The 25,944-nt window shown below is 36.9% G+C and overlaps 1 protein-coding gene across 1 annotated transcript in view; it reads left to right on the top strand.

The window, feature by feature from the left end:
- The window catches only part of CAMKMT (calmodulin-lysine N-methyltransferase), a 226,806-nt gene that overhangs the window by 176,926 nt on the left and 23,936 nt on the right, over positions 1–25,944 (top strand). The window contains exons 4-7 of the mRNA XM_075146891.1: positions 4,788–4,848; positions 7,865–7,919; positions 8,972–9,035; positions 13,960–14,026. Coding sequence (XP_075002992.1) covers positions 4,788–4,848; positions 7,865–7,919; positions 8,972–9,035; positions 13,960–14,026 — 247 coding nt within the window. The remainder of the gene's footprint in view (positions 1–4,787; positions 4,849–7,864; positions 7,920–8,971; positions 9,036–13,959; positions 14,027–25,944) is intronic.

Raw genomic sequence — 25,944 nt, 5'->3', positions numbered from 1 at the left:
GTGCTAGGGAAAAATGACAAAACTTTCCACCTGGCTTAGCTTGGAAAGGAACTTCTTAATCTCCTAGCATGAGTGAAGCCGTTGTAGGACAGCTTTATACCTCCTACTCAGAGCTTCAAGGGATGGTTCACCCATCACCTCCAGCTGCCCCTTTGTTTCCTGTGTGTAGCGTTGGCAGACGGTAGAGCAGAGTTCCACTAATCTTGCACTATCCCAGTTAAAGTAATCAGTAGCTACTGCAACTTCTTTGTGCCTATGAAGCAGTGCGGAGACATAATGGCTCCAATAATCAAATGTCTTCTTTAAAAAGACATGTCTCAAAATTCTTAGCACTCTATCCTGAGAATTTTCTAATAACATGCTGTTCTTTAAGAACTTCACATCAGATCTCAATATTTGTTATCCAAATGTGTGACAGCAGTCTTTAAAATATGTGGTAAAAAGCCACAAAGGAGAAACAGTTATTTTAATTTTTTTTTAAAATACTGGATAATTTATTTCTAGTAGAAAATTTTCTGTAATATACAGGATTCAGCATTTTTAGATTCAGTGCAGAAGAAACACAGGTTTTGTGTTGCTTTGGACTAGTGATGCTCCACCTGATTGTTAAAACAAAACATCTTCACAAGGCTGTCTACACATCATTTAGTCCACGTGGATTGAAGATTGCTTTAAAGAACTGTTGTGCCATGCCTGTTGCAGAAGGACCTGACACTTTCCTTTAGCAAGCCCTATGAGAGTAATAAAACCAACTTAATTTATGTATTCTTAGCATTATTGTGATTTTTGTTAGTGTTGTTCCTCTATAGGAAAAGTTTGGGTGTCTTTTTTGCTTACATCAAACCTCAAGGTGTTAGGATAACTCAGGTTTTCTTCTTGGCCTTCCCATAATTTCATTCTGTGTGTTTAAGTAACTTAATCTGTCTCTGTCTCTAGTTTGGTTCCTAAGGTGCAAAATTGGGACAATAGAAATTCATGATGTCATCAAGTTCTTCTCCATTACTGTGGTGAGATTTTATGATATGGTGGTAAGTGCTGTAGAAATGCCTGCATTTTGTATGTCTCTGCATAGGTAGCATTTCTCCATCCATCATCATACTATGTAGTGATAAAGTTTTTCTACCCCTGTTACTGTAGTCAGTATCATGAAGCTGTCTGGCAGTAGACATCGTCACTCTTGTGGCACATTTGTAGTGGATCTCCTACTCCTTCCTAATGGTGAAAGGATACCTGCCAAGAGTTGAAATGTGGGCAGGCGTTGCTGTGTGAGCGCCGTCTGTCTCCCACGTCCCCAGACATGCCAAATCACCGTCCTTCGTGAGGCTCTTCTTTAAACACCAACAGAACTTAATTTTTTATTTGTTTCAATAGAGAGTCCAATGTTTTCTGGCAACTATTGTCTGTTTTCACATTGTAGTTATCAGGGTGGTAAAGAGTTTTAAAACCTCCAGTAAATGTCGCAAAATACTTAATTTTGCAGAAAGAAACTCTTGTTTCTCTCTGTCTCCTTGTACAGTGAGATTTTTAGCCCCTCTGTCTAGGACTTGTAGTATATTTATAGCCTTTTGAATACAAGCACCATTTCAGGGCCTTTTGATATTCTTTTGCCTATACATGTGTAAATAATTGACTATCGTGTGTAAGTAATTGCACATGCAAATAGGTGCCCATCCAATGTTATGTATTTATAATCAAATTCATAATACAAAATGAGAATAATTTTATTTTAAATATGAAAGAATTATTTTAAGTGTGTTCACAGGAAACTTAATCCATATCTGTATGTATGTGTTTGCAGGAAATAAATTATGCTTTTCACAACCTGGTGGTAGTTGTTAACTCATAGGGATTGCTGCATTTCTGCATTACAGCTGTATGTTTTCTAACAGAAGCAGAACTATTTTATACTTGCAACTTCAAAATGTAGGTCATTTGTTGCTGAATGTAGGTCAGAGTGAAGGGGAAGAAGACAGAATGCAAACTCCTCCACCTGGATCTTTAAGCTTATCCCTGTTTTGAAGGTAAAGAGGCTTACCTACCTGTTCAAGCACGAGAAGCTTTTCCTTTTACTAAAATTAACGCAGGTATTCTGGCTTCTTGGCTTAGCTTGAGACCTGTGCTCGTGAAAGACCTCCTGACTCCTGCTTCTTTAGCTGCCAGCCACTTATATCGTTGCTGAGGTGACACTTCCTTCCCTATGGGGAAGGGAGCGGGGAGGAGAGGCGTGTGCGTCGCTAGCATCTGCGAAGATGGGCATTGTCTTTCCAAAGGTGCTTTACCCTTCTCTCAGCACAGAGCTATCTGATACACCTGCAGTTTCAGCCGGTATCAACATTGTAATGGTAGCAAGGGAAGGAACGGTGACCCCTCATAAAAGATTTAGTGACACCATTCAAAGTGCCCTTTCAATAATAACTGTAGAAAAGTGAGAGACATTTGACTGAGGGTACTGAAAACTCAGATGTTGAAGGATTTTGCTACAAATGACAAGTATTTTTAAAACTCGCTCAGGCTAAAAGTTTGCTATAAAAGGATTTAGGATTTTTGTGTTTATGGGTGTGGGGTTTTTTTGGTAATGTGAGGTATAAGTATTATAAATGGTATTAAATTAGCCATGTCTTCACTAAATATTAAAAAAACACTTTTATTGCTTGAGTATACACCAGTCACTGCAAACCGAAACATTCTTTATATTATACACTAAAATATTGAAACAGTTATTATATTTATTGCAAAATCTGTCATTTTAGCATATTTCAATGCTCAAAAGCATTGAAATGCTCAAAAGGGAGATGGAAAATCCTGTACAATTCTTAGTGTATGTTTCACTGAAGATTGGGTAGTCGTGTGTGAATATTTTATTTTAACCCTTAGCAAGTCTAAGCAAAATAGCACATTTGCAAACACCTAATCAGCCTAAACTGTCATAAACAGGGCAAATACCAATATTGCTTTAGTGTTTTTGTCATATATATGAATTGTCACTCTATTTTTTTTTACCTTTAAGATCTTTGTCATACAAAAAGTTATATGCAAAGTTTTGGCCAAATCCTGTCTAGGCTTTTGCTTGGCCTGCATGCAGACAACACATTCATAAATTTTCATTATTTATCACTATGGGTAAGGGTAGTTCAGAATACATACTGGACGGAAGGGAAGAATTATATATTTGATGTTTACAATCAGGCTCTAAATGATTTAAAAGGAAAACAGTTTTGCTCCCAAACTTGTGCTTCTATTAAATATGTTGTGATGTTTTTAAAGTCTCAAGAATAAAAAATTATAAAAAATGGTCTAAAGGATGCACATACATAGTAAGCTGCATGGAATTCCGTTTACCTGTCTAGAAATATCTAACGGATGCTCCCACATGTCTGTTTTTAATTTTACTGAAACCGTTGAAGGATCTGTAGTTCATAAAATTAAGTTCCTGTCACATTAATTCATAATGCTGTATGTTGTGGGGGGAGGCTGACCCTGTTTTTTACCTGTGGATAGACATGTAAGCATGTTTTTTCATTGCTAAGCAACAACAGATGGAAAACGCATACAACCGTAATTTGGCCGCATATGCCTTTGATTCATCCTCCCTTAACTTTGGGAACTTAACTCAAGTGCCTGAATACGAGTCTGTTTTCCCCAGGCTCCCTCCAGCAATGGAGACTGGTGCCTGCAGGAGAGCGTGCAAGCCACGCAGGATCTGTGCTGCCCTCTCCGTGAGCCACGGTGCTCCAGTTAGATGTTCAAGTGAGGTGGGAAACTGGTCTGATGAAACAGCTAGTTTCATGAGTGAATGGTGTTGAAGGGGTAACTTGGCACGGATGCCTCCAAGTACTTGCCAAGGTTGACAATGACCAGTGTAAGTTTTGCGATGGAAGCTTATAAAGTCAAGAATAATACAGATTAGGTGAAAAAAGCGTGATTGCTCCTGTCTGTTCCCATACGAGAACTAGAGGGCCTCAAATGAAAATGACAGGGAGGCAAGCACAAAACAAGAGAGAGGAGATGTTTCTTCACACAGCACGGTAAAACGGTGGCACTTCCTGCCACGGAACGTTGCAGCTGTGGAAAGTTTAGCGCAGTCCACAGAACAACTAGAAAAATCCTTTGGTGACTATTAAACAGAACTTATCGCTTCTATCTCCTCTCCTCCTCAGGAACTTCTTGAGCCACAACTAGAAATCATGCTGCGTTATTGCCCTAGTCCTGTATTTGTCCTTAGATGTGTTGCTGGTCAGTGTCCCTTACAGTCAGACTGATGCCTGACCTAACAAAACCCAAGACGAAAGGAGCTAAATAAAAAGAAACTGGGAAGAAATGAAATGACTGTAGAGGACAGCCAATGAAAAAGGAGGGGGCTCCTGTCCGCTGTTAGAAACAGGCTACAAGGCAGGGTGGGCCTTGCATCTGGCCTGGTACGAACAGTTTGATGTGCAGGTAAATGCCCAAATGTCAGAAGTTTCATAGAATTACATTTTATATAACTTTTGAAGTCTTTAAAGGCAGCGATCAGTCTAAAACATGTGTATGTTTATGTGTGTGTGCGTGTATCTATAAAGTAAATTTCTGATCATTAGTTGGGATGAAATCTATGAAATATTCAGTTCCGATGCTTAAATCAGAAGTCTTCCATTAAAAGTCTTACTTGTTTCTTTATTCCATGGTATTATGGCAAATTTAGAAAATGAAACAGTTGGTAGAGGTCTGCAAATGGTAATATGTATTCAAATGTTATTGTAGACAAAAAAAAAATCTGTTCTAAGAAGGCGAATGTCTTTGTTTTATAGGTCTCTGGCCATCTGAAGAAGTGCTGGCTTACTACTGCCTAAAGCACAATGAAATATTCAGGTACAGAGTTAAACATAAAAAGATATTTTCCAATCTCTTAGTTTTATTGTATCTGCATGGTAAAGATTGCTATGATTTAAGTCTTCAGATTAAATTTAAAATGTTCAAGGTGAAAGCATGTTGCTCTTAACAAAGAATTCTGAGCTGCCTTTGGGTACTAATATTGCACAGCAAGCTTTCTGCTATATGTCAAAGACTTTTGATTTCCACTCAAGGCGTTTTATTTCACTTTGATTTTTGGGAAACAAAAGTGAAGCTCCAATCGATCAGTACTGATTGTGAAGGTCAGGAAAAATAAAAGACATTCTTTAAACTGACATCTGTTGCAAAAGCAAACAAAGTATTACCTGATAAAATACATAATAATCACTGCATATAGCGATGGAGGAATTTGCACCTGTATTTAAGTGTTGTGAAACAGTTTTGAGACATCCTGCACTTTTATTTGTTCTTGTTTTTTCACATTTTCTAAACTTGTAGAAGACAGTTATCAAGGCTCCAATAGAAACACCTAAAAATAAAATCCATCCTGCATTCTCTTTCTTTCCCCTTGAGTATACAGAGCTTTGCACTTGGAAATCCTTGAAGTTTCATTGTCCAGAGGATGAATGGGGTGCAAGAAAAGCCATTATAACAATGCATTTGGAAGCATAAATTGTGTTCTGAGTGAGGGTGCAAGGCTAATACCAAGTAACCCAGCTTGGAGTATACAAAATCCCTCAGTCTGTATACATATGGTCTTGGTAAAATAGCGAAGACCGAGCTGTAAGTCCCTGCCCCTCGTACCAAAGCTGAAAGCGTATCAGCCGTGAGCTGGTTCCTGCAGCTTGCTCAGACTCCTGTCTGAAATCAAAGACCGGGCACCAAAGCATACCCTGGTTCGTAAAGCCTCATTTCTACTCCGTCTGCCACCTGAACAAAGCCCACCCCGTTAGAGGAGGCAGCTAACACACCTGATCTGGTAGTTGCGGCTCCTTCCTCCAAGTTGAGCTGGGCACTGCCTTGTGTGAGTTTTGCTGCTGTAGCGGTGTCCCTGCAGCACTTCGCCCTCCACCCCCATGTCCTGGCTCTTACGCTCTGCTTGTTCTCAGAGGCTCTTCACAGCAAACCTCCCTGTGCTGCTCACTAAAAGGGTATTTTCCTAGTTTGGGTATGCAGACTTGGATAGTTGGAGGTAGCGATCAGTCAAACTTCCGTGGAGGAAATGGGCAGTTTCACATCCTGGTTTCTCAGGATTATGCCCTCTCAACAGTATGCTCAGAGTAGAGTTTCTTATTTTAACTCTCATTGATAAACGTCACTAAATATTGCCTGAGAGGCAGTTACAATTTTTAAAATTTGCCAATAAGGGAACTTTGCACTGAAATAAATTATTTATATGCATAAATATGTATGTGTAGATGTGTGTTTGTATATGCTTGTATATTACTTACATACAAATTTGGTTCAAAATGCACTAAAAACCCCACACTAGATACTTTCTGTGTTCATTTCAATAAACATGACTCTTATAAAGGATTAAGTGTCTTGTAAATCTTATATATATAATCATATGTGTATACTTCTAATATATATGACATATATGGTTTAGAAAAATAAAAACTTATGTGAGGAAAAACCTATAATCCTTCTATTTAAACCACAAACTGTAAATTTCCCACATCTGTTTTATATTCTCATTGGGTTTGTGTACAGCTTGTTCCTCCAAACTACGTCGGTCTTTTGTCTCATTTCCATTAAATAGGACAGCTGGACTTTTTTCAAATAAAATTTGTAGAGTCTAAGAAAAATAAATCTATCCCGTCCAGACAGTGAGCATCAGTAAACAGTCATACAGCCTAGTCTGCTGCCCTCAGTGAACAAAATACCAGCATCTGTATACTGATACTGATATGGCATCGTAGATGCTCTTCCTAAACATCAGTGTCGAGTGAGTAGGGAGGTAATACTTTCACATAAAAATAGATATTCAAACGTTGGTATTTTAGGGGAGAAGGAAAGGTGCACCAACAAAGAAATCTGTTTAGCTGAAATTCCATTTTCTGCCTGTCAAAAACGTCTCAATGGGAACGTTTCTGCCAGCTGTAACAGTTGCCGCAGATTTAGCTACAAAGCAGCGTGTTCCTAAACTGAGGCCCTGCCTTGCCCTAGACGCCGCTTCACGCGGTTTCGGCGCGGGGTCAGCATCCCTCCCTCCTCCCCTCCTGGGGCAGGCCATGGCTCTGGAGGACATTCTTTATGGCTCCCCCTGCAAGCTCCCATCCGGCACACTCTCTGCGCCAAATTATATTTCACATGCACGTCTTAATAACAGCGGTCTAAGTTAAAAGCAGCCTTTTAGACCATGTATTCAACCCTCTGCTCAGGCTCAGTTTAAGCTCTTGACACTAACTTCGTTTAGTTTTCTGTGGCTTAACTGTTTGCTGTTCCCATCGTTGTTCATAACAGCATTGTTTGTAGGTCACTTGCAGTTTTAAGTGCTAATTGAAGGATCGGATTTCTTCATGTGTAATTGTTTTGTGGTATATGGCTTGTTTTAAAACTTCTCTCTTTTTAATATAAAAAGGCTTTTAGGCATAACTATATGGAGAGATATATAAATAATATTAATTTCCCCATTTACTTCTCTAACTGTTTTTGCAAGAATGAATGTGGATTAACATTGTTATCCTTTCCTAACAATTATCTTTCGCTACTCTAGCTAGTTTAGTTCTAAAAGACAGAGCCATTGACAAGGGAAAAAAGGGAACCTTCTCAGATTTTTCAGCTCAGCGGTGGTAATGTTGCACTGAACACTAATGAGGGAACCCCCACTGATTTGCCTGCTTTGTGACTTTTCTATTTCATAATTATTTTTAAAACGCAAAACGACATGAGGTAGCCTAGTCATGTCTCTACAACTTCCTGGTAGCTCAGTTCTTACTGCAGATGGCAATTTGTTCTTGTAACATATATGTCTCTCTGACCATTTTCATCTAATTTGTATGGGTTCTACCATTTCCTTTCTCTCTTTCAGGGACCTTGCTGTGTGTGAGCTAGGGGGTGGCATGACATGCTTGGCTGGGCTCATGGTAGGTCTTTTCTCAATTCCAATCCCATTCAGAGGAAGAAACAAAAGGAAAAATGTTCCAGTGCCTCCAACTGCTGGGTCAGAGAACTGTCAACAGCCTCAGCTGCGGTCAAGCTGCAGAGTCTTGAGAGACCTTCTAGATTGACTTGCTTTCGTATCATATTGATTTTATGGTTGCCTCGATGAGCAGAAACATTTTACCTCCGTGTAGTCAATATCTCTTGTTGTGATATTCCAGGCCACGTACGGTCTGTCTTTCATTGCCATAGCCGAAGCTTTTTTTTTTTTTCAGATTATAGTCCCATTTGCTAAGATACAGGAATAGCCTGGCGAATCACAGTTGGAGCACCATGATATAGCTGCTAATGTTTTGCCTGCATTATTACACCAACAAACATGATCCAGAGCTCTCGGTAATTAGATTCTTTTGAATTAGATTGGCCATTCAGGAGAGTCGTTCACCATTCTCTGGGTTCTGAGTCATGTATTCAGGAGATATTATGTAGCAGTGCAGTGCATTAGACAAGTTTTTATGTCTCTACAAATAAAAGCATATTGTTACACTGATTGGCATTTGACAAACCTGTCGCTCTTATACAATGTGTCGAGGTTACAGCCCAATGTGCGAGCATGTCAAAGCTCACAAAAAAATTACCCTTACAAAGCCATCTGCCTGCAATGCAAAGTTATATGAAGGGCATCAGGCAGTCAGACAGAAGCAAGCTGAAAGGCAGAGTGACAGCCTTGTATGATGGCTCTACTAGATAAACAGAAGCCCGCAAATGAAAGCCTCTCAGAATACCATCATCCGCTGTCACAATGCAATTACGGAACAGAATGATAGCAAGATAGAGGCTCCCGCAAATGGAATGATAAAAGTATTGACTGATTTGATTGAATGATTAAAATAATGCAGACATAAAATGAAAAAAGATTGAAGATTGTTACAGAGAAATAGGTGAGGAAGCATGATACTGAAGGCTTGTCACTCCTGTCTTCACTTCCACACAGACAAGCATATTTGCTCATTGTTTGCTGTGCTCTTTTTTTCAGGTTGCTATTTCTGCAGATGTCAAAGAAGTTCTGTTAACTGATGGAAATGAAAAGGCCATCAAAAGTATCCTTATTCAGATAGAAAACTGGTTTGTTGTGCTCGTTCCTTTTTACTGGCTGAGTAACAATCGATATAAAGACAGACAGCATGGGGTATATTAAGAAAAAGTCCCCAAATAAGTAATTAAAAAATAGATGTAGAATATCTTGAACAGAGCTATAGCTTCCCCCACAATAAATGCCACATTTTCTTCTTTGATTAAAAATGTACATGTTGGTATAGAGCAAGTATAGTAGTAAATATTTGTCTTATGGTTGAGTGCTGAAAGATTCCTTGTGTGTATGCTGCACGTTACAGGAGGTGTAGCAGTGAATCAAATCATTAGCTCCCCTTCACATATTTGTTTTGCAGAAGAACTAGATTTTTTTTTTTTTACTTTCCGATACTAGCCTCTTAAAACATACCCAGTATTTGTATATTGTCATAGCTTTTCCAGTGTTTGTTGAAATGCATGGTTTCATTGTTGCTGCTAAGTTATAACTGCCTACAAATTGCCCATTTAGTGTGCTTAATCAATTACCAATTTATCATTATTTCTTTTGATGTAAGATTGCAAAACTCCTCTGTCCCTTGTAGAAAGTATTTTATTATATTTCTTATATTAGAAAAAAATTGCTATTATGCCCTTCTAATATGAACACATAGTTCAGAACATTGAACTGGACTTTGGCTAAGAGAGAGAATGGGTGAGCATAATTTGTGGCCACATTAAATATCAGCACAGAGCAAGAACAGATATATACAGTGAATACTAATAGCCCTTAGAAATTGAGAGGGGAAAAAAGGAAGATATCTATTTGCTTTTGTTCTTTGGTAATCTTTCCATTTGCATTTTAAGGCAGACTAGCTTTTCAGGTTTTGGCCACTGCATCATCAGAATTATTTAGATTTGAGTTTTGTATGTATTTGAGAGCTAACATAATGAGTACTTAGTGAAAAAAAAAGAGTTAAACTAATTTGTGGTTTAAAAAAATTGCAGTTGCTGATGACTGTTAAAACAGGAGACATTGCAGTGAAATAATATTAGCTACTACCTTTAAAAAGACTTTCTCAGAGGTAACTGAGGTAACTATAATTGCTTACAACACTTTAACAATTTCATGGAAAAAACAGCCAATCCTAGATCATATCTTTTAAAACTTGAAGGAGGCCTTATAAGTGTCTCCTTTTTCTTGAAAATGCAAGTTCTCAGTTGTGCTCCAGGGATTCTTGTTTTGTTAAATTCTAGTTTGTTATACTCATGTCTTGAGGAGGAAGTATTCATTATTCTGTGTATTTTAATCAGCACCACCCCTTCCAATCTTTCTTCTATGTTATTATGAAGATAAAAAATGTGGGAGAAAAAAAGTGTTTCAAAACTAGCCTAATAAAACAAACTGATGTTTTATAGAAGCATAGGTATTTAACAAAAGGTCATTTTACCCACAGAAAGCTTCAGGTGAGCTCAGTAATCATCAAGTCAGCAAATATCTTGCATAGCAGATTCCATAAACATACCTGAACTTTTTTGAAATTTAGAAGTCTTCTATAGCGAGGAAAATTGGTGAGTGCTAAAAGTATTCACTCAGTCTTTGGAATTAAACAGATTTTATTTCTGAAAAAGATACTGTTAATGTCATCTAATTAGCACACCTTAGTTTTTCACAATATGTTTTAGAAATATCTTTTATTTCCAAAAGTCTCACAAGAAGTCTTCATCTGTATTCACTCAGTGAATCCCTTTTAGAGAAGCGATTGGTGGAAGGCCCTAACAGGAGTTTATTTTTCTTTTTTAACATTTGGTGCTCTGAAGGCTCAGCATTCAAAGTGCTTTTATTGTGTTGGATTTTACAATGGGCTTAATATTAGCAGGGTGCCAAAGTGCAGCAGACTAAGAACTTTACAGTGTAGGTGGAATGTATTCTTAAAAGTGCACATAATAAAATTTATGTTGCATTTTATGTGTTTTATGGACTTTGGTAGTAATTTGATGATCTGTCTTATGGTAATTTTCCTTTGCATTCTTTTCTATAGTGACTAGCTATAACAGAAGTTTAGGCTAAATTTAGATCTGTTTCAGCCACACCAGACTCACTGAAATCAGTAAGAATGTTTAGTGTAATTGGAAAGAGTATTTGGCCCCAAGTGCCACAGACTATACATGATGTATTTCTGCTAATTTTTGTTATTGCTGATGGTATTTTTTAATTGTTTAGCATACCAAATTAAATTAGTGTGGGATAAAATACTGTTTTCTTTTCTAGATTCTGCTCTTCAGGAATAGTTAATGCCTAGTATTATGCTTTTTATGTAGGTATTATAGGTTAAAATAATCTTGTTTAAAAATTACTGTTTACATCTTCCCTTTAAATTTCTTAGGAAGCTTAAATTACATGCCAGTCATACTATAATATCCAAAAATTACTTTCCAAAAAGTAAAAGTGGTTGTCAACAAAAAAGAAAAAAAATCACTGTCAGAAGCCAGGAAATCACCAAGCAAGCCTGCTAATTATTCTTAATGGGCAAGATGAGCACATTAAGAAACAAATGAATACATCAGTGAAATGTAATTGAAAATCGACCTGGCAATAGTGCATTGCATCTGAGAATCTGCCTTTGTATTATCATCATCATCATAATTATTGTTGGTTTTGTTGTTGTTATCGCTATTCAGTGAGCGTAACTAACAGCTTTGCTTTGTGAAGTCTCAAGCTTTTGAGGATTTGATTTTTCTTTTAATTTTTGACATTCTTCATATTATTCTCGGTTTCAGACTGCCACATGAAGTATTCACTATGTATGTTTTCAATATCTATATTAGGATATGTTATTGAAATTTTACAAGTTAAAACAATTTACGAATATGTTAATATCAAATCGTTGTTGTCATTTTAACCATTTCACTGTGAAATATATAGCTATATTTTATATTAATCAATGGTCTTATGCGTGAAGTTTATGGAGGTTTTTAAAAGGATATTATGATTTGAATTACTAGTCCATTTAAAAGACTTCACTCTAACTCACTCCTTTTGCTTATCATGGGCAGATTTTAATTGATTAACAGATCATTTATATTGCAAAATCAATAAAATAAAGACAGATGTTATTGCTTTTGCAGCTTCGTTCAAAACTTTATTGTTGGTTTAGTGTGTTTTATCTAAGTTCCTTCAGGATCATTTAAATAAAGAAAGGATTAAAAAGAAAAGTATAGATATTTCAAGTGAATAATAAAGATATATATAGGCAAAGTTACCAGATTCATCCCCCTTTGTAATTTTGGGTGATAGCATTCAGATACAAATTTTCCAACTTAGGTAATATCTATGACCTAGTCAGTCATGAACATCAAATTCTATTTCCCCAGAACACTGGAAGCATCTATACTCAGTTCGACATGTCCAAATCCAAGGATGAAGTTCATTTTTAGTAAAAATTGTCTCCTATTTCAGAGAGGCTGTGTACCTTCTGCCTTAGCTCTGTTTCACACCATGCAGTAGTGAACAGACTTGAACTACTGTCTGAAAGCATCAATAATACAAAACATTGTTGCAGTGCACTATAATGGCCATTAAAATATAGATCTTCCAACAGTCCTGGGAAATTTAGGTTAGAAAGGTCATGTTCAGCCTGAATGCCTGAAGACATGGATTTATAAATTATTTAAAAAAGCTAGTGTTAACATGTTTACAACAATTATAAATAGTTTTGCTCAGTTATATAATTTAAGTGCAGTGTAGCTAATTTACGACAATGTTACTTCTGCCTCTACTTAAAACCAGCATACTTTGCTCATGGAATTATTCATGCCTTCCTTTTGCTTCACAGGCATAGACCATTCATTACTATTTCTCATTGCGTATTGTGGAAAAGATTTAAAATGCGTGTCCAAACTACAGAGATTTGTTTAAACCAGTTTTCTGTCATTCCATTTCTAGTTTTTGGCTTCACAAAATATCAGTTGTCTTTTCTTTCCCATTGTTTGAATAGACACTTTCCTAAAATAACTTTTCCTAAATAGTCAACTGTGTTGCAAGGACAATTACGTGATTTCAGCAAAGCAAATAAAAAGATATATTAGTGATATTTTAAATTAGTCTGACACTGTGTTCAATTTTCTTATAAGACCACTTGCAAAGAATAATTCATCGTATTTTGTGCACCTAGAAACATCCTCCTAATTAGCATTTGAGAGTGATTTGTTCAAATACGTATGGGCTCACACTGGATGCCATTTAGTATTCTCATAGTTCCTTGGTTACTTGCGACACCTTCTCCTTCCTATGGCTTCTCACTAACCGCAAATGATTGATTATAAGGGTTATCTTTCTAGGTATAGATGACTGGGCACAGCTTCCCTTGAAACTTTTTATTGACAGCCTTTGCTTTGGCCTGCCTGAATGGCTACCCAATTTTTTGACCTGATCTTCCAAACTGAAAGAAGCTGAGCCATGAGGCTGATGCATTGAGACACGAGGCTGAGGCACTGTTGCAGTGCCTATGGGGAAGAAAAGGCATTTATTGCTTTGTACTATCTTTACGGTGGTTCCAAACCATTCTCAAGAAAACAAATGGACTAGAAACTCCCTTCCCTACAGGTGAAGGTGCTCCCGTTGTGTGTTGGATTTCAGCCAGACAGAGCCAGGAACAAAGGTACATGTCTTGTGGCAGGGCAGAAACTCAAATCCCATAAGCCTCCAAAACTTCAGCACTGTGATCTAGTGATCCAGTCAATAGAGGTAGGCAACAAGAGCAAGTTGCTGCATAGATTTAGGCTGATGTGCTGGAGTCGCAATGTAAAATTTGTGCTTGTTGACTATTAGCACAGATTAAAGACGACCAAACAGATAAAAGACATTATGAAGGTATTAACAATGGGAAAAAGTATTTTTTATTCTTTTTATTACTGCTTTAGTTTTAGAGATAATTCTTAACGAATATGCTACAGATGTAAGTGAGATCATCACAAGAAACCAAAATGCAGGAGTATTTAAGGCTCAGAAAGTGTCAAGCTGGTAAGATTCTACTAAACTCTTTTACTGATTCTTGCATGTAATTGTATATTTAATGTAAATGTGAAATGTATGCAAAAGTGTGAAAGTGTGACCTCTATTACTGATGCTGACACAGGTGTGTATACAATATAAGTAGGTAAGTGATGCAAGACAGAAATTTGGAAGTATTAAAAAAATTTAATTGCTTTTTAACATAGCAAATACAGTATGATTAATCTTGGTGACATAACCTCTATTTCTTTATATGTTTTTGACATACACTATGTCTCCTCAAGCTTTAGTGCATGGTTGAAATTTGGCCGCTTCAGAGTCAGTTTTACCCTTGTACTGAATATGAGGCTTGGAATGAATGTACCTAAATCACTGGCAGATTTCATTTTAAATAGTTCCGAGAATTCAGGGTGGCAACCAATCCCCTTAGGTAGATGTTGTCGGAGCATCCATGAGAGGTTTTTTGGTCATCCTGTCTGTGCATCAGTATCGTGTTGTCACTGCAAGGACAGGTGGGGAGCATGGGAGCCAGGCACAGCGTGCTGAGTCCCTTCTCTCACTGACTATGTCCTAAGGTGCAGGGCGCACCCAGCATTTTTCTCATGGTGCGCCAGCTCTGTTGTCTCTGAGTTAGCCCCGAAGGCATGCTCTGGAGGATGAGTGTTGTAGAGGTTCAGAGAATTTGGTTTCAGATAGTCTCCAGATCGCTTCCTGACCCACCCTGTAATAGGTGGTGCCACTGAGGTTAGCTGTTTAACTATTTCACTGAGGCATCTCCAGGTGCAGTAGGGACTGGAAGCAGCTGAAAATTTGAAGTGTGTTCATCTCTTGTAGTATTTTAAAAGTAGATTGTAAAGTACTTAATATTCATGGTATAGGATTAAGAATTAGAATGTGCTTAGAAATGGCTACCTAAGAGCAAATACTGCACTCTTATTTGTGTGTCTAAATCTTCTATTTTTTGATGATTCTCATTCCAGAAGGGCTCTCAGTCCTTCTCAAAGTGACAAAAGTAAAGCTGAAAAAGGGCTGAGAAAGGCAAGCTGTTACAGCAGAATAAGCTTATTAACATAGAGGGTTAAACCCATACGATTTTAATGGCTATCATTCACATCATTTGTCCCTATGCTTATGTAGCCATTCTGTGTAGAGAAGTTCTTTTAAGTGAGCACTTAGGGTTAGAAAAATTCTGCCTTCATTAGGGTGTATGTGCATATAACTTAGAGACATATCTCTGCATCCTAATAAGTGCCTGCCAAGTAGACAAAGGCCACGTGGGCCCCAGGAATGGTCTTTCAGGTTCCATGTGCTGAACGCTTCTTGTGAGCAGCCTCAGACACTCATCCCTGCTGAGGAGAGGCTGTGTGGTACGTCCATCCAGAAGCTTAGGTTTTGTAGATTGCCAATTGCCGTCTACTTTGTATGAGATTTCAGATTTCATCCCTTGTCAAGACTTCAAACCTGGTCTTTTAGATAGCAATCAAAAGCACATTTTCTACCCTGTCTTCATTTACATTTATCTAATGCTTAAGGTCATTTGTGATCATTTGAGTGTATTTCAGCATATGGAATCAGTGAATAATAGATTTCAGCCTCACGCTGTGAAGAAAGGTTGTGTTTTTACAAGACATGATGTTGTTTACTGGGTGTTAATAATCACTAATTAATAAACATATCTAGATGTCATAAAATGTTGCATTTTAAGGAGTAAGAATGTCAAGTGTTTAACTTCTTGAGTGCAATAGCATTTGGGGCCTTATTTGCACAAATAAAATAATTAAATTACAAAATAAAGTGAAGTACTATATCAAAACATAAGGCTCATTATAATAAATGCATAATTTGATTTTTAGTTCTGCATTCTTAAGGGTTTTGCAGATTTTTTTTAACAGTGTAAAGTTTTATAAAATAAGTATTCAAATGACTCTCTAATCCCAAAAATAATGATCATCTTGCATTTTTCTATCTTATATACATCAATAGTTGATTTCTCCTGTCAAAATTAAGTTTATGCTTTGGTTAGTTATTTGAGAAATGCTAATGGATGCATCAGTCCTTCAGGTTCAATAATGACATGTGATGAAGGCAGTAACAAAGTTATTTGATCACTTCTCAAGGCCTTGAAGAAACTAAAAGGCTGACGTAAAATCTGAAATATTACCGTAACCCTGATTCACTTTTCCTACAACTGAAAACCTTAGTTACATAATGATAATGGGGGGAAAAAAAACCACAAGAAAATGTAGTGTTTTGTAGGGAAGAATGCAACACTGGCATGCAAAGTGACATTAGGTGACTTCTTCTATGTTGATCAGAGCTTGCGGCCAAATAAATATAGTGATGTATTTTAAGTGACTTACTGCAACATTAATTTAATCTGGAGAAGGCATGTTCCTCGCTCTAACGTATCATTTAAACAGTGTCCATTCTTGCAACTTTGCACAGTGTCCAGTGCAAAGTTACAAGATTCTTTCCGTATAAAAGATAATTCAGAATAGACCCTTCTCACTGCACCTTCATCTCACGTTGGGATCTTGTACTCTTTTCCTTGCATATGGAGCAGAAGTTATCAGTATGAGAGTCAGTTTGTGACTGTTCCAGACATTTAAGTCTAGACTTGGAAAATATGCCAAAAAATGTGTGGCGCAAAGAGGAACAATCCAGTATCAACCAAGGGAAGTTAGATTAGGACAACCTGCCATACATTTACTTATTTAGATTTATACAAAATGCAGTAAATGAGCACTTACCTAGCTCTCTGCAAACTCTTGATTATTGTTTAAAAGTACAGTAATGTAAGCCAAACTGGCAGTTTGTCATATTATGTGTTATAATGTAATAATAGATATTTAGTAAACAGTTTAATTCAGCAGTGGATATACAATTCTATTTTATTTTTAGTTTCCATGAGTATGTTCAGACTTTCTTGCTTACACTTTCTGGAAATAGGTACAGTAATGCCACCAAGTTACTAATAATGACTTGCCATAGTAAGGTGAATTATTAATACCATGTATGGGTTTGATGATTTGATTTTTTTCACAGTTCAAATATTATCCATGAATCACGTTGTTTACCCCATAATTTAGCATATGAGTTATCCTGATAGCAGTCTTTGTACCATCAATTGTTGTTAGTTTGACATGCATTATATCATTGTTTTGAACATGTCCACCAATGATTAAATTAGCAATAACAAAGTCAAGGAATCTCTGCTCTTTTTCTTCTCTTTATTTTAATGTGAAAATCTTCCTGAAGCAGGGGTTTGGGTAGTAGAATTTTGAAAAATTGTTGTTATTACAAATGTCATGATGGAAAAGCTTTATCAAAGAGGAAGGCTTGCAGAATATTCTAAAGGTTAACAGACTCTGTCTGTCTTACCTACCAGGGAATTTGTTCCTCCATCAGAATCCCTTGTCTGAAAAGACCAAATCTGTTAAGAACAAAATTTGTATACTTATTGCTGATATGGGACCCGTGAGTTTTAGCTGTGGACAAGTCTATTGTTTTGCTAAGAGTTGCCTCACAGAGATTACATTCTACATAAGTATGTAAACAGGTACATATAACATCAAGGCAGTGAGAGAAATGCTTGTGGTGTGATGCACCCTTTGATCTGATTAGTAATAATGTTCACTCTTTGTTCATTCTATAGGCAACATTAGAACCCACATCAAGAATGTATGACCATGTGACCAAAAGTGACAATTCCTTCTTCTTAAATGTTAACAGATACGTTATAATCTTATCCGAGATTTTAGTGTTCCTTACACATGTAATGAATTTACAAGCTTCCAGAATTAAACCTAAAAAGAAAAAAAGTCTTTCTAAAGACTAAAAGGCATCCAGTATAATAGTGGATGAGGTCTCAATGACAGAGCACTGAACTATATCGTCCTGATTCCATTCTTATATTAATTACCTCTTCCTCTGTAACTGCCAACATGTGCATATTTTACCTTACTACAATGTTCTTCAAATATGCCAACTTTCTAACCTTCCTGATTTCAACTGGTCATGTAACAGGTTCCATCAACATAGAACAGCCTTAATAAAGACTCTCTCTCTCTTTTCATTCATCAAAATGACCTGAGTGTTGCTAAATTCAAACTTTTTGAAAACATATTTATTGAACTTGTGTTTGTCAGCTTAGCAAACCTAAAGGAATCCCTTTCTTCCAACTACTTTTCCAGTCTCCTCATGTAACACTCTTGCTTGACAGTATATATTGGCAAGGAGGAAGCTGCCAAAAGGAACGTTTCCTGCTCTTTGGTTAGAAAGAAAAGGCTCCTGGTTCCCGCTCTCTTAATTTGATCACTTTATGTATGTGTGGGGAGAAACAATGAACGGTCTGTCTGTTCATGCCCATTGTGAATTTGTAGCTCTCCATCACAGAAAACTCAACTCAGGTGGAAACCATGCCATACCTCTGATCATACTTGCCCTGCTCTCTATCTTTTCCAGTTTCAGTCTACTCATTTTCGGATGAGGGTGATCGGTACTGCATTCAAAGTGTGCATAAATGATAGATATATGTAGTGGAATAATTATGTTTTCTGTTCCTCTTCTAAAAATGCCTAACAATGATTTGCTTTTTTGACTGCAGTTGAGCACTGAGCTAATATTTTCATGACACTGTCTGTCACAACATCAGGAGCTTTCCAGTGATGGTCAGTGTGGAGACCTTCATTTTCTTTATCAAGCCAGAATTATTTTTCCTGCTGTGCACTTTGCATTTATCCACACTGAATTTAATCTGTCATTTTATTTTCCAATTACTCAGTTTCATCCTTCCGCAATTCTTCACAGCCTGCTCTTTTCCTTACTATCTTGAATAACTTCTTAACATCAGCAAACTTTGCCACCTCAGTGCTCACCTCTTGAAAACATGTTGAATAGAACAGGTCCCAGGGGAACTCCACTGATTATCTCCCTCCGTTGTGAGAACTGACCATTTACTACTACCTTGTTCTCTGTCTTTTGTTCTGTTATTTAGCCATGCCAGGACTCTTCTCCAGTGGCTGTCTACTTTCCTTAAATGTTGTTGGTGAGGGTCTTTGCCAATAGCCTTTTGGAATCAGAAGCAGCCTGTGTTACCCAGATCACCCTTATCTGAATACTTGTTGAGACCTTTGAAGAGCTCAACGTTGATAAGCAGGACTTCCTTTTACAGAAGACATATCAAAAAAGGCTTCGGTAGTGAAATTGTCTTCAGTTTCTCCTACAGTGAACACTGATGCAAAGAATTCATTTCACCACTCGAAACATTGTTATCCTCTGTGAGTGCTCATTCTATATCCTGATTATCAGCTGGCAGGAAGACTTAGAACAAAAGAAAGAGAACACTCATTTTCAGCCTGCCTAATTTTATTATTATATTTAATTTTTCAAGTTTGTGATCCTTTCTTCATTTGGGTGCGACTTCAACTTTTGGAGGAATGACATCTTGTTTCTAATAACCTTCTTTACTGTTTGGCCATACCAGCTGACTTTCACCAACTTCCAAGCCTCTCCTATTTGTGTATTTCACCCTGTTATGTTGACTTAATAAAGTTGCAATTTATCTTAAATTACATTGTAGTTTTGTCTGTCTTCTTTATGTGACCAGATAAAAATATATAAAGAGAAAAAATTGAAAAGTTAGCAAGCTTTGTTTTCTATGTGTTTGGAAGAACAGGGAGAAAAGCTAGGTGCTAGCTAAAAGTATAGCATTGCATTATTTTAAATAATTCTTGCTCAAATCCTTGCCTATTTTATGATGGTCTCCTCTTAGCTTGAAAAACATGCTTTTGGTAAAACTATTCCTCTTGTACTCTCTTAGACTGGACGGAAAGACTAGGTGGAGACCACTGATATGAGAAAACTTACATCTTTCCTCCCAGGGCTTTAAAGGAAAATGCCCATGAGATGTTAGAATCGAAGGTTATTTGTTTTATTCCTATGCTCTTTTGTGTATCCATCTCTTTAGCCAACATTTACATTGTTTCCTGGTTCATGATGTTACCATTGTACCTTTGTCTACCCTTCCTTGTCTACCTTGGCTCTACCTTAATAGGCAGTCATCGAGTACATTTAACACACTTTCATCACAGGTGCTTTCGGCTAATCTTTGCCACAGACATAGGAAAGTTGGGACAAACTTTAAATTTTGACAAAGTGATGCTTATAGTGGTATCTTTGTTTATTTCATTAATATTCAACTAATATTCAGTTAACCAAGGATACTGAAAATGAATTGGATGTTGAAAATGAAATGTTCAGTTAACCAAGGATACTGAAAATGAATGGGGTTCAGGAAAGAGGCAGAAGAGTGAATCAGGGTCTGGAAATGAGAGAGTTAAAGAGCTCTGTTTACTTAACTTGTCAAAGAAATTACTTGATTGTTAAGAAGTGAATTGATTTTGATCTGAAAGTCTCATGTGGGGAAAAAAATCTTTAATAGAAGATCACTCTTTAATCTAGCTTACAAGTACCTAACAAGATGTAGAAATTGAAGCTAGACAAATTCAGTCTAGAAAAAAATGAGATTTGACAGAGAGAATGATAATACATTAGAACATCTTTCCATGAGAAGTGGTAGTTTCTTAAGCAGTGAATGTGTTTAAATCAAGTTGGATATCTTTCTGAAATGTGTATTAATTTCCTGAGATATATGGGCTTGATACAGAAATTTGAAATCTTGGATGTTTATTGTGGTCCCTTCTGCCCTCAGAATTTAAGCACCTGTGAATTACATCGTCTCTGCTGTTTTTAATTTTTCCTCCCATTCAGTCCTTCTGGACCTGCCTGGTTCACTTCGTATTCTTTGTTTTTTCTTCTTGTTCTCCGGATTATCCTCCCCATATTCATGGATAGACTATTTTCCATAGAGCAAGGAACTGTCTTCTTTTCCTTCATATTTTTACACAAAACAAACTTTTACAAAGCTTTCATTCACTGATCCTACCAGCACGGTTGTGCCACATGTGCTTATGCTCTCTTGCATTTTGAAATGGTGCATTTCTTTATACCATATCAGTCTGAATTAGAATGTAAGAACCACCCATTTTGTGCATAATATGCTACATGAACCTTGCTAAAACCAGTAGTAAATCTCCTAAATAAAGACTGATTTAGAATGTATTGATGTAGAGGAGGGATGCAAAAAGGCAAATTCACTAACACCAGTGGTATTTTTTTTATTAATAACATTTTTATACAAGATATTCTCACTTCTTTTAAAAAAATAGCCACACTTGTGCTGAATGTTGGGCTGTGGTGTGTCTACAAAATGGAGAAGTTTATTCTGCAACAGTTGTATTTACATGCAGAGCATTTATTATGTCCCAAAAATTTAGTAGCTTTGATATGCAACAAATGTGTAAGTGTTAGGACTGTTATTTTTGAAGACAAAACTGTAATGTTCCCATCTGAATTTTAACAAAATACGTTGTACAAAATAAGAGAGGGAAAATATGTTCTCAGAATAAGGAATAAGGGAAGCACGTAACTTTATCATACACTTTTAAAAAGGAACTTTTAAGCAGGAAAACCTAGATAGAATCATAGAATATCTCAAGTTAGAAGGGACCCGTGGTTGGTTTTGGTGTTTTTTCTTCTTTTGTATTACCACATAAATGTGATGAGGTTTCATCATGAATTGTTGTACCAGGCGTTGTATAAACACAGAGCAAAAACACTGTTTGTGTTAGAGAATCTATGGTCTAAGACCAGAGATAGGTATGGTGAGGAAGGATAACAAGGATAACTGTAGTCAGCATGATAGAGTTAGAGGCACAAGAGCAGCCTAGCCTCTCTTCAGTTTTTGTAGGCGCTATTTTAAAGGAGAGTTTCAAGGATAATGGAGTAAGTTTGTGAATGTTCATGGATGACATAGTGGAAGAAAATTGTAAAGGTGCTTGCTTGAAAAGTTAAGTGGAAGATGTAGACTGACATTAGGGCTGATTAAAGAAGGGACTTGTCCTTTCAATATTGAATGAGAGATAAAAAATAGGGAAGTGAACTGTTGTGAAGCATTTGGAAAAGAAGACTTGCAACTTACCTGGAGGAGTACAAAGAGAAACGTGACAAGATCAGGGTTGTAGGCAAGAAAAACAATCTTTGCAGCAGCCTACTGAATAAATATTAATAGGGCAAGACTGCGTTTTCCAAGAGCAGAAAGAACAATATTGTGATGTTAAGATGTAAGGGATGATGACATGATCAAGAGTTTAAGTTGAGTGGCTAGATAAGAAACTTCTTAGAGATGTTATGCAGAGAGAATAAGCAAAATGTGAGCTGAGGTATGCAAATATAGAGGAAGGTCTAAACTGAGATTAGATTACAGACAGGAATTAATTATTATGTCCAAAGGGATCAAGAAAAGGTGGTAACAACAATGCCTTGTTGTACTTTCAAGGTGATGAGCTTCTCACTCATTGAGGCTGTGAGTCTGGATATACTGGATACACTCACTACTGAGTTGTGAGTCTGGATACACAGTGTGAAGTAGAGAAGTGGATAGTTGGGTTTAGCTTTTATGGATGAGATAGCCCAGAAGTAAAATTCAGAGGAAGAAGAGGTTGAGGTGGAACATTGTGAAATTATCAGAAATGTGGGAAAGGTTTGAAGATAATCTTTAGAAGAGCACATTGAAAAAAACGTTAAGAGAACGTTAAAAAAACCCAAACAGAAAATAGTGGAATTAAAAATTCTAATGAATAGTAAGATTTTACTGGGCTGAAGAGAGAAGAAAGGTCTGCGAGAATGAGGCTAAAGGCAGAATGAGGCAGATTTTGAGCCTAACTGAGAAAAATCATCGGTATACTTTGACAAGAGTACATAAATGACGTGGAAGTTGCCAAAACCTGCAAGGAGATTGTTAGAAGGAAATGTCCATCAGCAATTGTAAATATCACATTCAAACTGCTTAGAAATGTGAGAGGAAAGGGAGAATGGTTGATGTTGGGTGCCTGCGGTTGAAAATTTAACTTTGGTCCCTTCAAACCAGGTATGCACTGTAGGGAATGAGGTAATAGATAAGAATACAAAGCAAAGCGAAGCAGTGAAGGTAAGAAAGGCAGAAGGTGAAAGAAGGTGGAGAAATAAGAGCAACCTAATGAGAATACAGTGAGAAAGATGGGGAAATGATAGTAGGCAAATTTGCAAGACTCCTCAGAAGAGTTGTAATGATAGGTGTACACATTGCCTCTATGGCTAAATTAAAATCCATCTTTTTGATCTTCATATAAGACTGAGGAATCTCAAACAAAGATCAAGGTGTGGAGAAGCACCCTGATGATGCCTTTTGTTAATGTGTTAATGAACTTCCTTGGTTAATGTCATAGAAAAAGTCATATAAACCCCCAGACAAAATCTTTTACCTGAACTTGTATGCTTACCAATGATAATGCTTTTCAAAGGCTGAAGCCTAAATTAAAATATGAAAAGAAGAGGTGGGTAGGTAGTGGTTCTTGGTAGCTGTTCATCTGCTAAGTGGGACAATTTTTTTAATCTTTGTTAAAACTACTAATACATTTTGAAGCAAGTAAGGCTTTTGTGTCTTTTGTCGTTTCTTCTAATTTTGATTTTTTGTCTTTATCTGCACAACTACTTTTCTGCTACCCTAGCCTATGCCATTCATCGCAAGAACTTCTCAGAGGGACTTGGAAATGTTTCAAGTTTTAACAATCAGAGACCTAACCTGTTTTTTCTAATGTAAGTTACCTGCCTAGACACACTAGGAAGACAAACACTGAATAACAGAAGTTGAATAATAATAGTAATAAGGAATTTTGCATGAGAAATAAAAACCTGGTAAAATCAGGTCTTTTGTTGTAGATTGCTGAGATACTTTACCAGTGTAAGAAAAAGAGTGTCGACATTTGTCAGGCTATCCTCCATAAATTAGAATTACTGTACAGGGGAAGTGCAGCCTTGGCTGTCGTAACTATCCCTGCAACATTTCCTATTTTGTTGTGTTTTTTTTTCTTTGAAATAAAAAGGGATATTTGGGGGTACGTTGGTAGTACGTAAAGTCTCTATTTTCTTAGTTGATCTTTTTGTTCTATTATCATTACAATTCTTTTTATCTTGACCTAATCACATTTTCTGGCTTGCTTGTCAATTTAAAAGATAAATCAGGGGAAAAAAAAGAAAAAATGCTTTGATTGTTTGTGTTGTGTATTGTTGGGGGGGGGGGGTAATGAATTTGTTGCTTTTAGAATAGTGTAAGGTTGACAGCCTAGGAAACTAAAGTGACAGTACATATTTTCTCAGACTATTTTGATAGTATGCTTTATCCCTGACCTGGAAAAGCCACCTCTGCATGTGAGAGGATAGTTCATTCTCCATAGCTCATTCAGTCCTTGTCCTTTTTGCTAGGACTGCCATCAAGATTGCTAATTATAGTAATAGGTTAGTGACGTGGGTGCTTTTCCTCTGAAAACTGGTCAAATTCATTTGATACAGGCCATAAAGCAGCCATTAGTGGGTACCAAGTTTCAGCCACCATCAGTTTGACCTAAGTAGTAGCTGAACAGTGCAGTAGTGTTTTTCCCTCACATCCTTTTTTACTTTTTAATGTTCTTGTTGTAACCAAAAAAAGCTCCCAAACTGTTTTATATTTCCAGTGGGTTTGAGACCCTTTTCTGTTGAAACTGAGTCGCCTGTTTTCAGTTGCAAGAAACTAAACCTGCATGAATTAAATAAGCCAACACAAAATAATGTCAAAAGTGGGCTTTACACAGCCTTAAATATGTTGGTTTGTTTTGGTTTTTTCCTTGCAAAAAAGCCATTGAAGGTGTGGCTTGGGCAGAAATACAGAGTAAAGCACATTTTTCAAACTTACAAAATAATTTCAGCTGTTAGTACTGTAGCATCTTCCCTCAAAAGACAGACATAAAAATATTATAGCTTTAAAACTTCTTATTTTGCTGGAAGAAAAGTGGCTTTAGAAAAAAGTGGTTTATGTCCACTAATTTAGCATTACTGGAAAGGGAACAAGAGGAAAATATTAACAAGGCTAGCATTTTTTTTATGTTGGCACTCAGCATGATACTGGTGATTTAAAAGACTTATTGTGGTATGGTATTTTTACACTTATGTCTATTTTTTTAAAGGAAACTTCATAAAGACTGAGATTGTCAGATTTCTGTTGCTAACGCTTTTCTGGGTTTCCTAGCAGTGCTTTTCTTAAATGGAAATGCAATCAACCCTTACTTCATGGTGCCTTTGGTATTTCTTTCAGGTCTGACCACTAAGTCCAAGAGTCACGTCCTCAATAATCCCTGAAAAAATTATTGTTCCTCACCCTCTTACTACATACAGATATATGCATTTAGATACACATATACACATCTTCACCTTTCTCAGAGTTGTTTTGCCGTATCAGTGGATTTTTCTGTACTTCATACTCAGGAATTGTGTTTGGATTGCAAGAACTTGTATGGCTACTCGATGGTATTTCTGTATGTCCTGACTCTGATTCACTGCTTTCGTTAGCACTGATTCAGAATCAGGCTGATTCTGACATCAGTGTTAATGATGTAATAATGCTGACTCTGAGCAGAATTGTTTCTGATTCCCTGATATGCGGGGGCATGTCTGCTTTACAGGTGCAGGTGCAGATGTTTGGTTGCAGCTCATGTAAATTCGTGGAAACATTAAACGGGTAACGGTGTAGATATGGTAGCCCAGAGTTAGCTGCTGAAACAGTTTTGGAGGTTGCAGCCGGTATTGAGCTTCACGTACCCTAGCTGCGCTTCCCGTACTAGTCATGCTTGCACTTGGCTAAAGATAGCATGGACAAATATATACAGCTTGTAGTTGCGTCTCTCCCACCAGTGTGCATACATCCTGAGTGAGATCAGAATGAGTCCTGTTGGTATTTATTTTATAGAAATTATCTTTAGTTTATGTGGTTATTTCCCCACAGGAGTAAAGATTTT

Source organism: Calonectris borealis, chromosome 3 (assembly GCF_964195595.1).
Source record: "Calonectris borealis chromosome 3, bCalBor7.hap1.2, whole genome shotgun sequence".
Taxonomy (NCBI): domain Eukaryota; kingdom Metazoa; phylum Chordata; class Aves; order Procellariiformes; family Procellariidae; genus Calonectris; species Calonectris borealis.
This window is presented reverse-complemented; position numbering and strand designations above follow the sequence as displayed.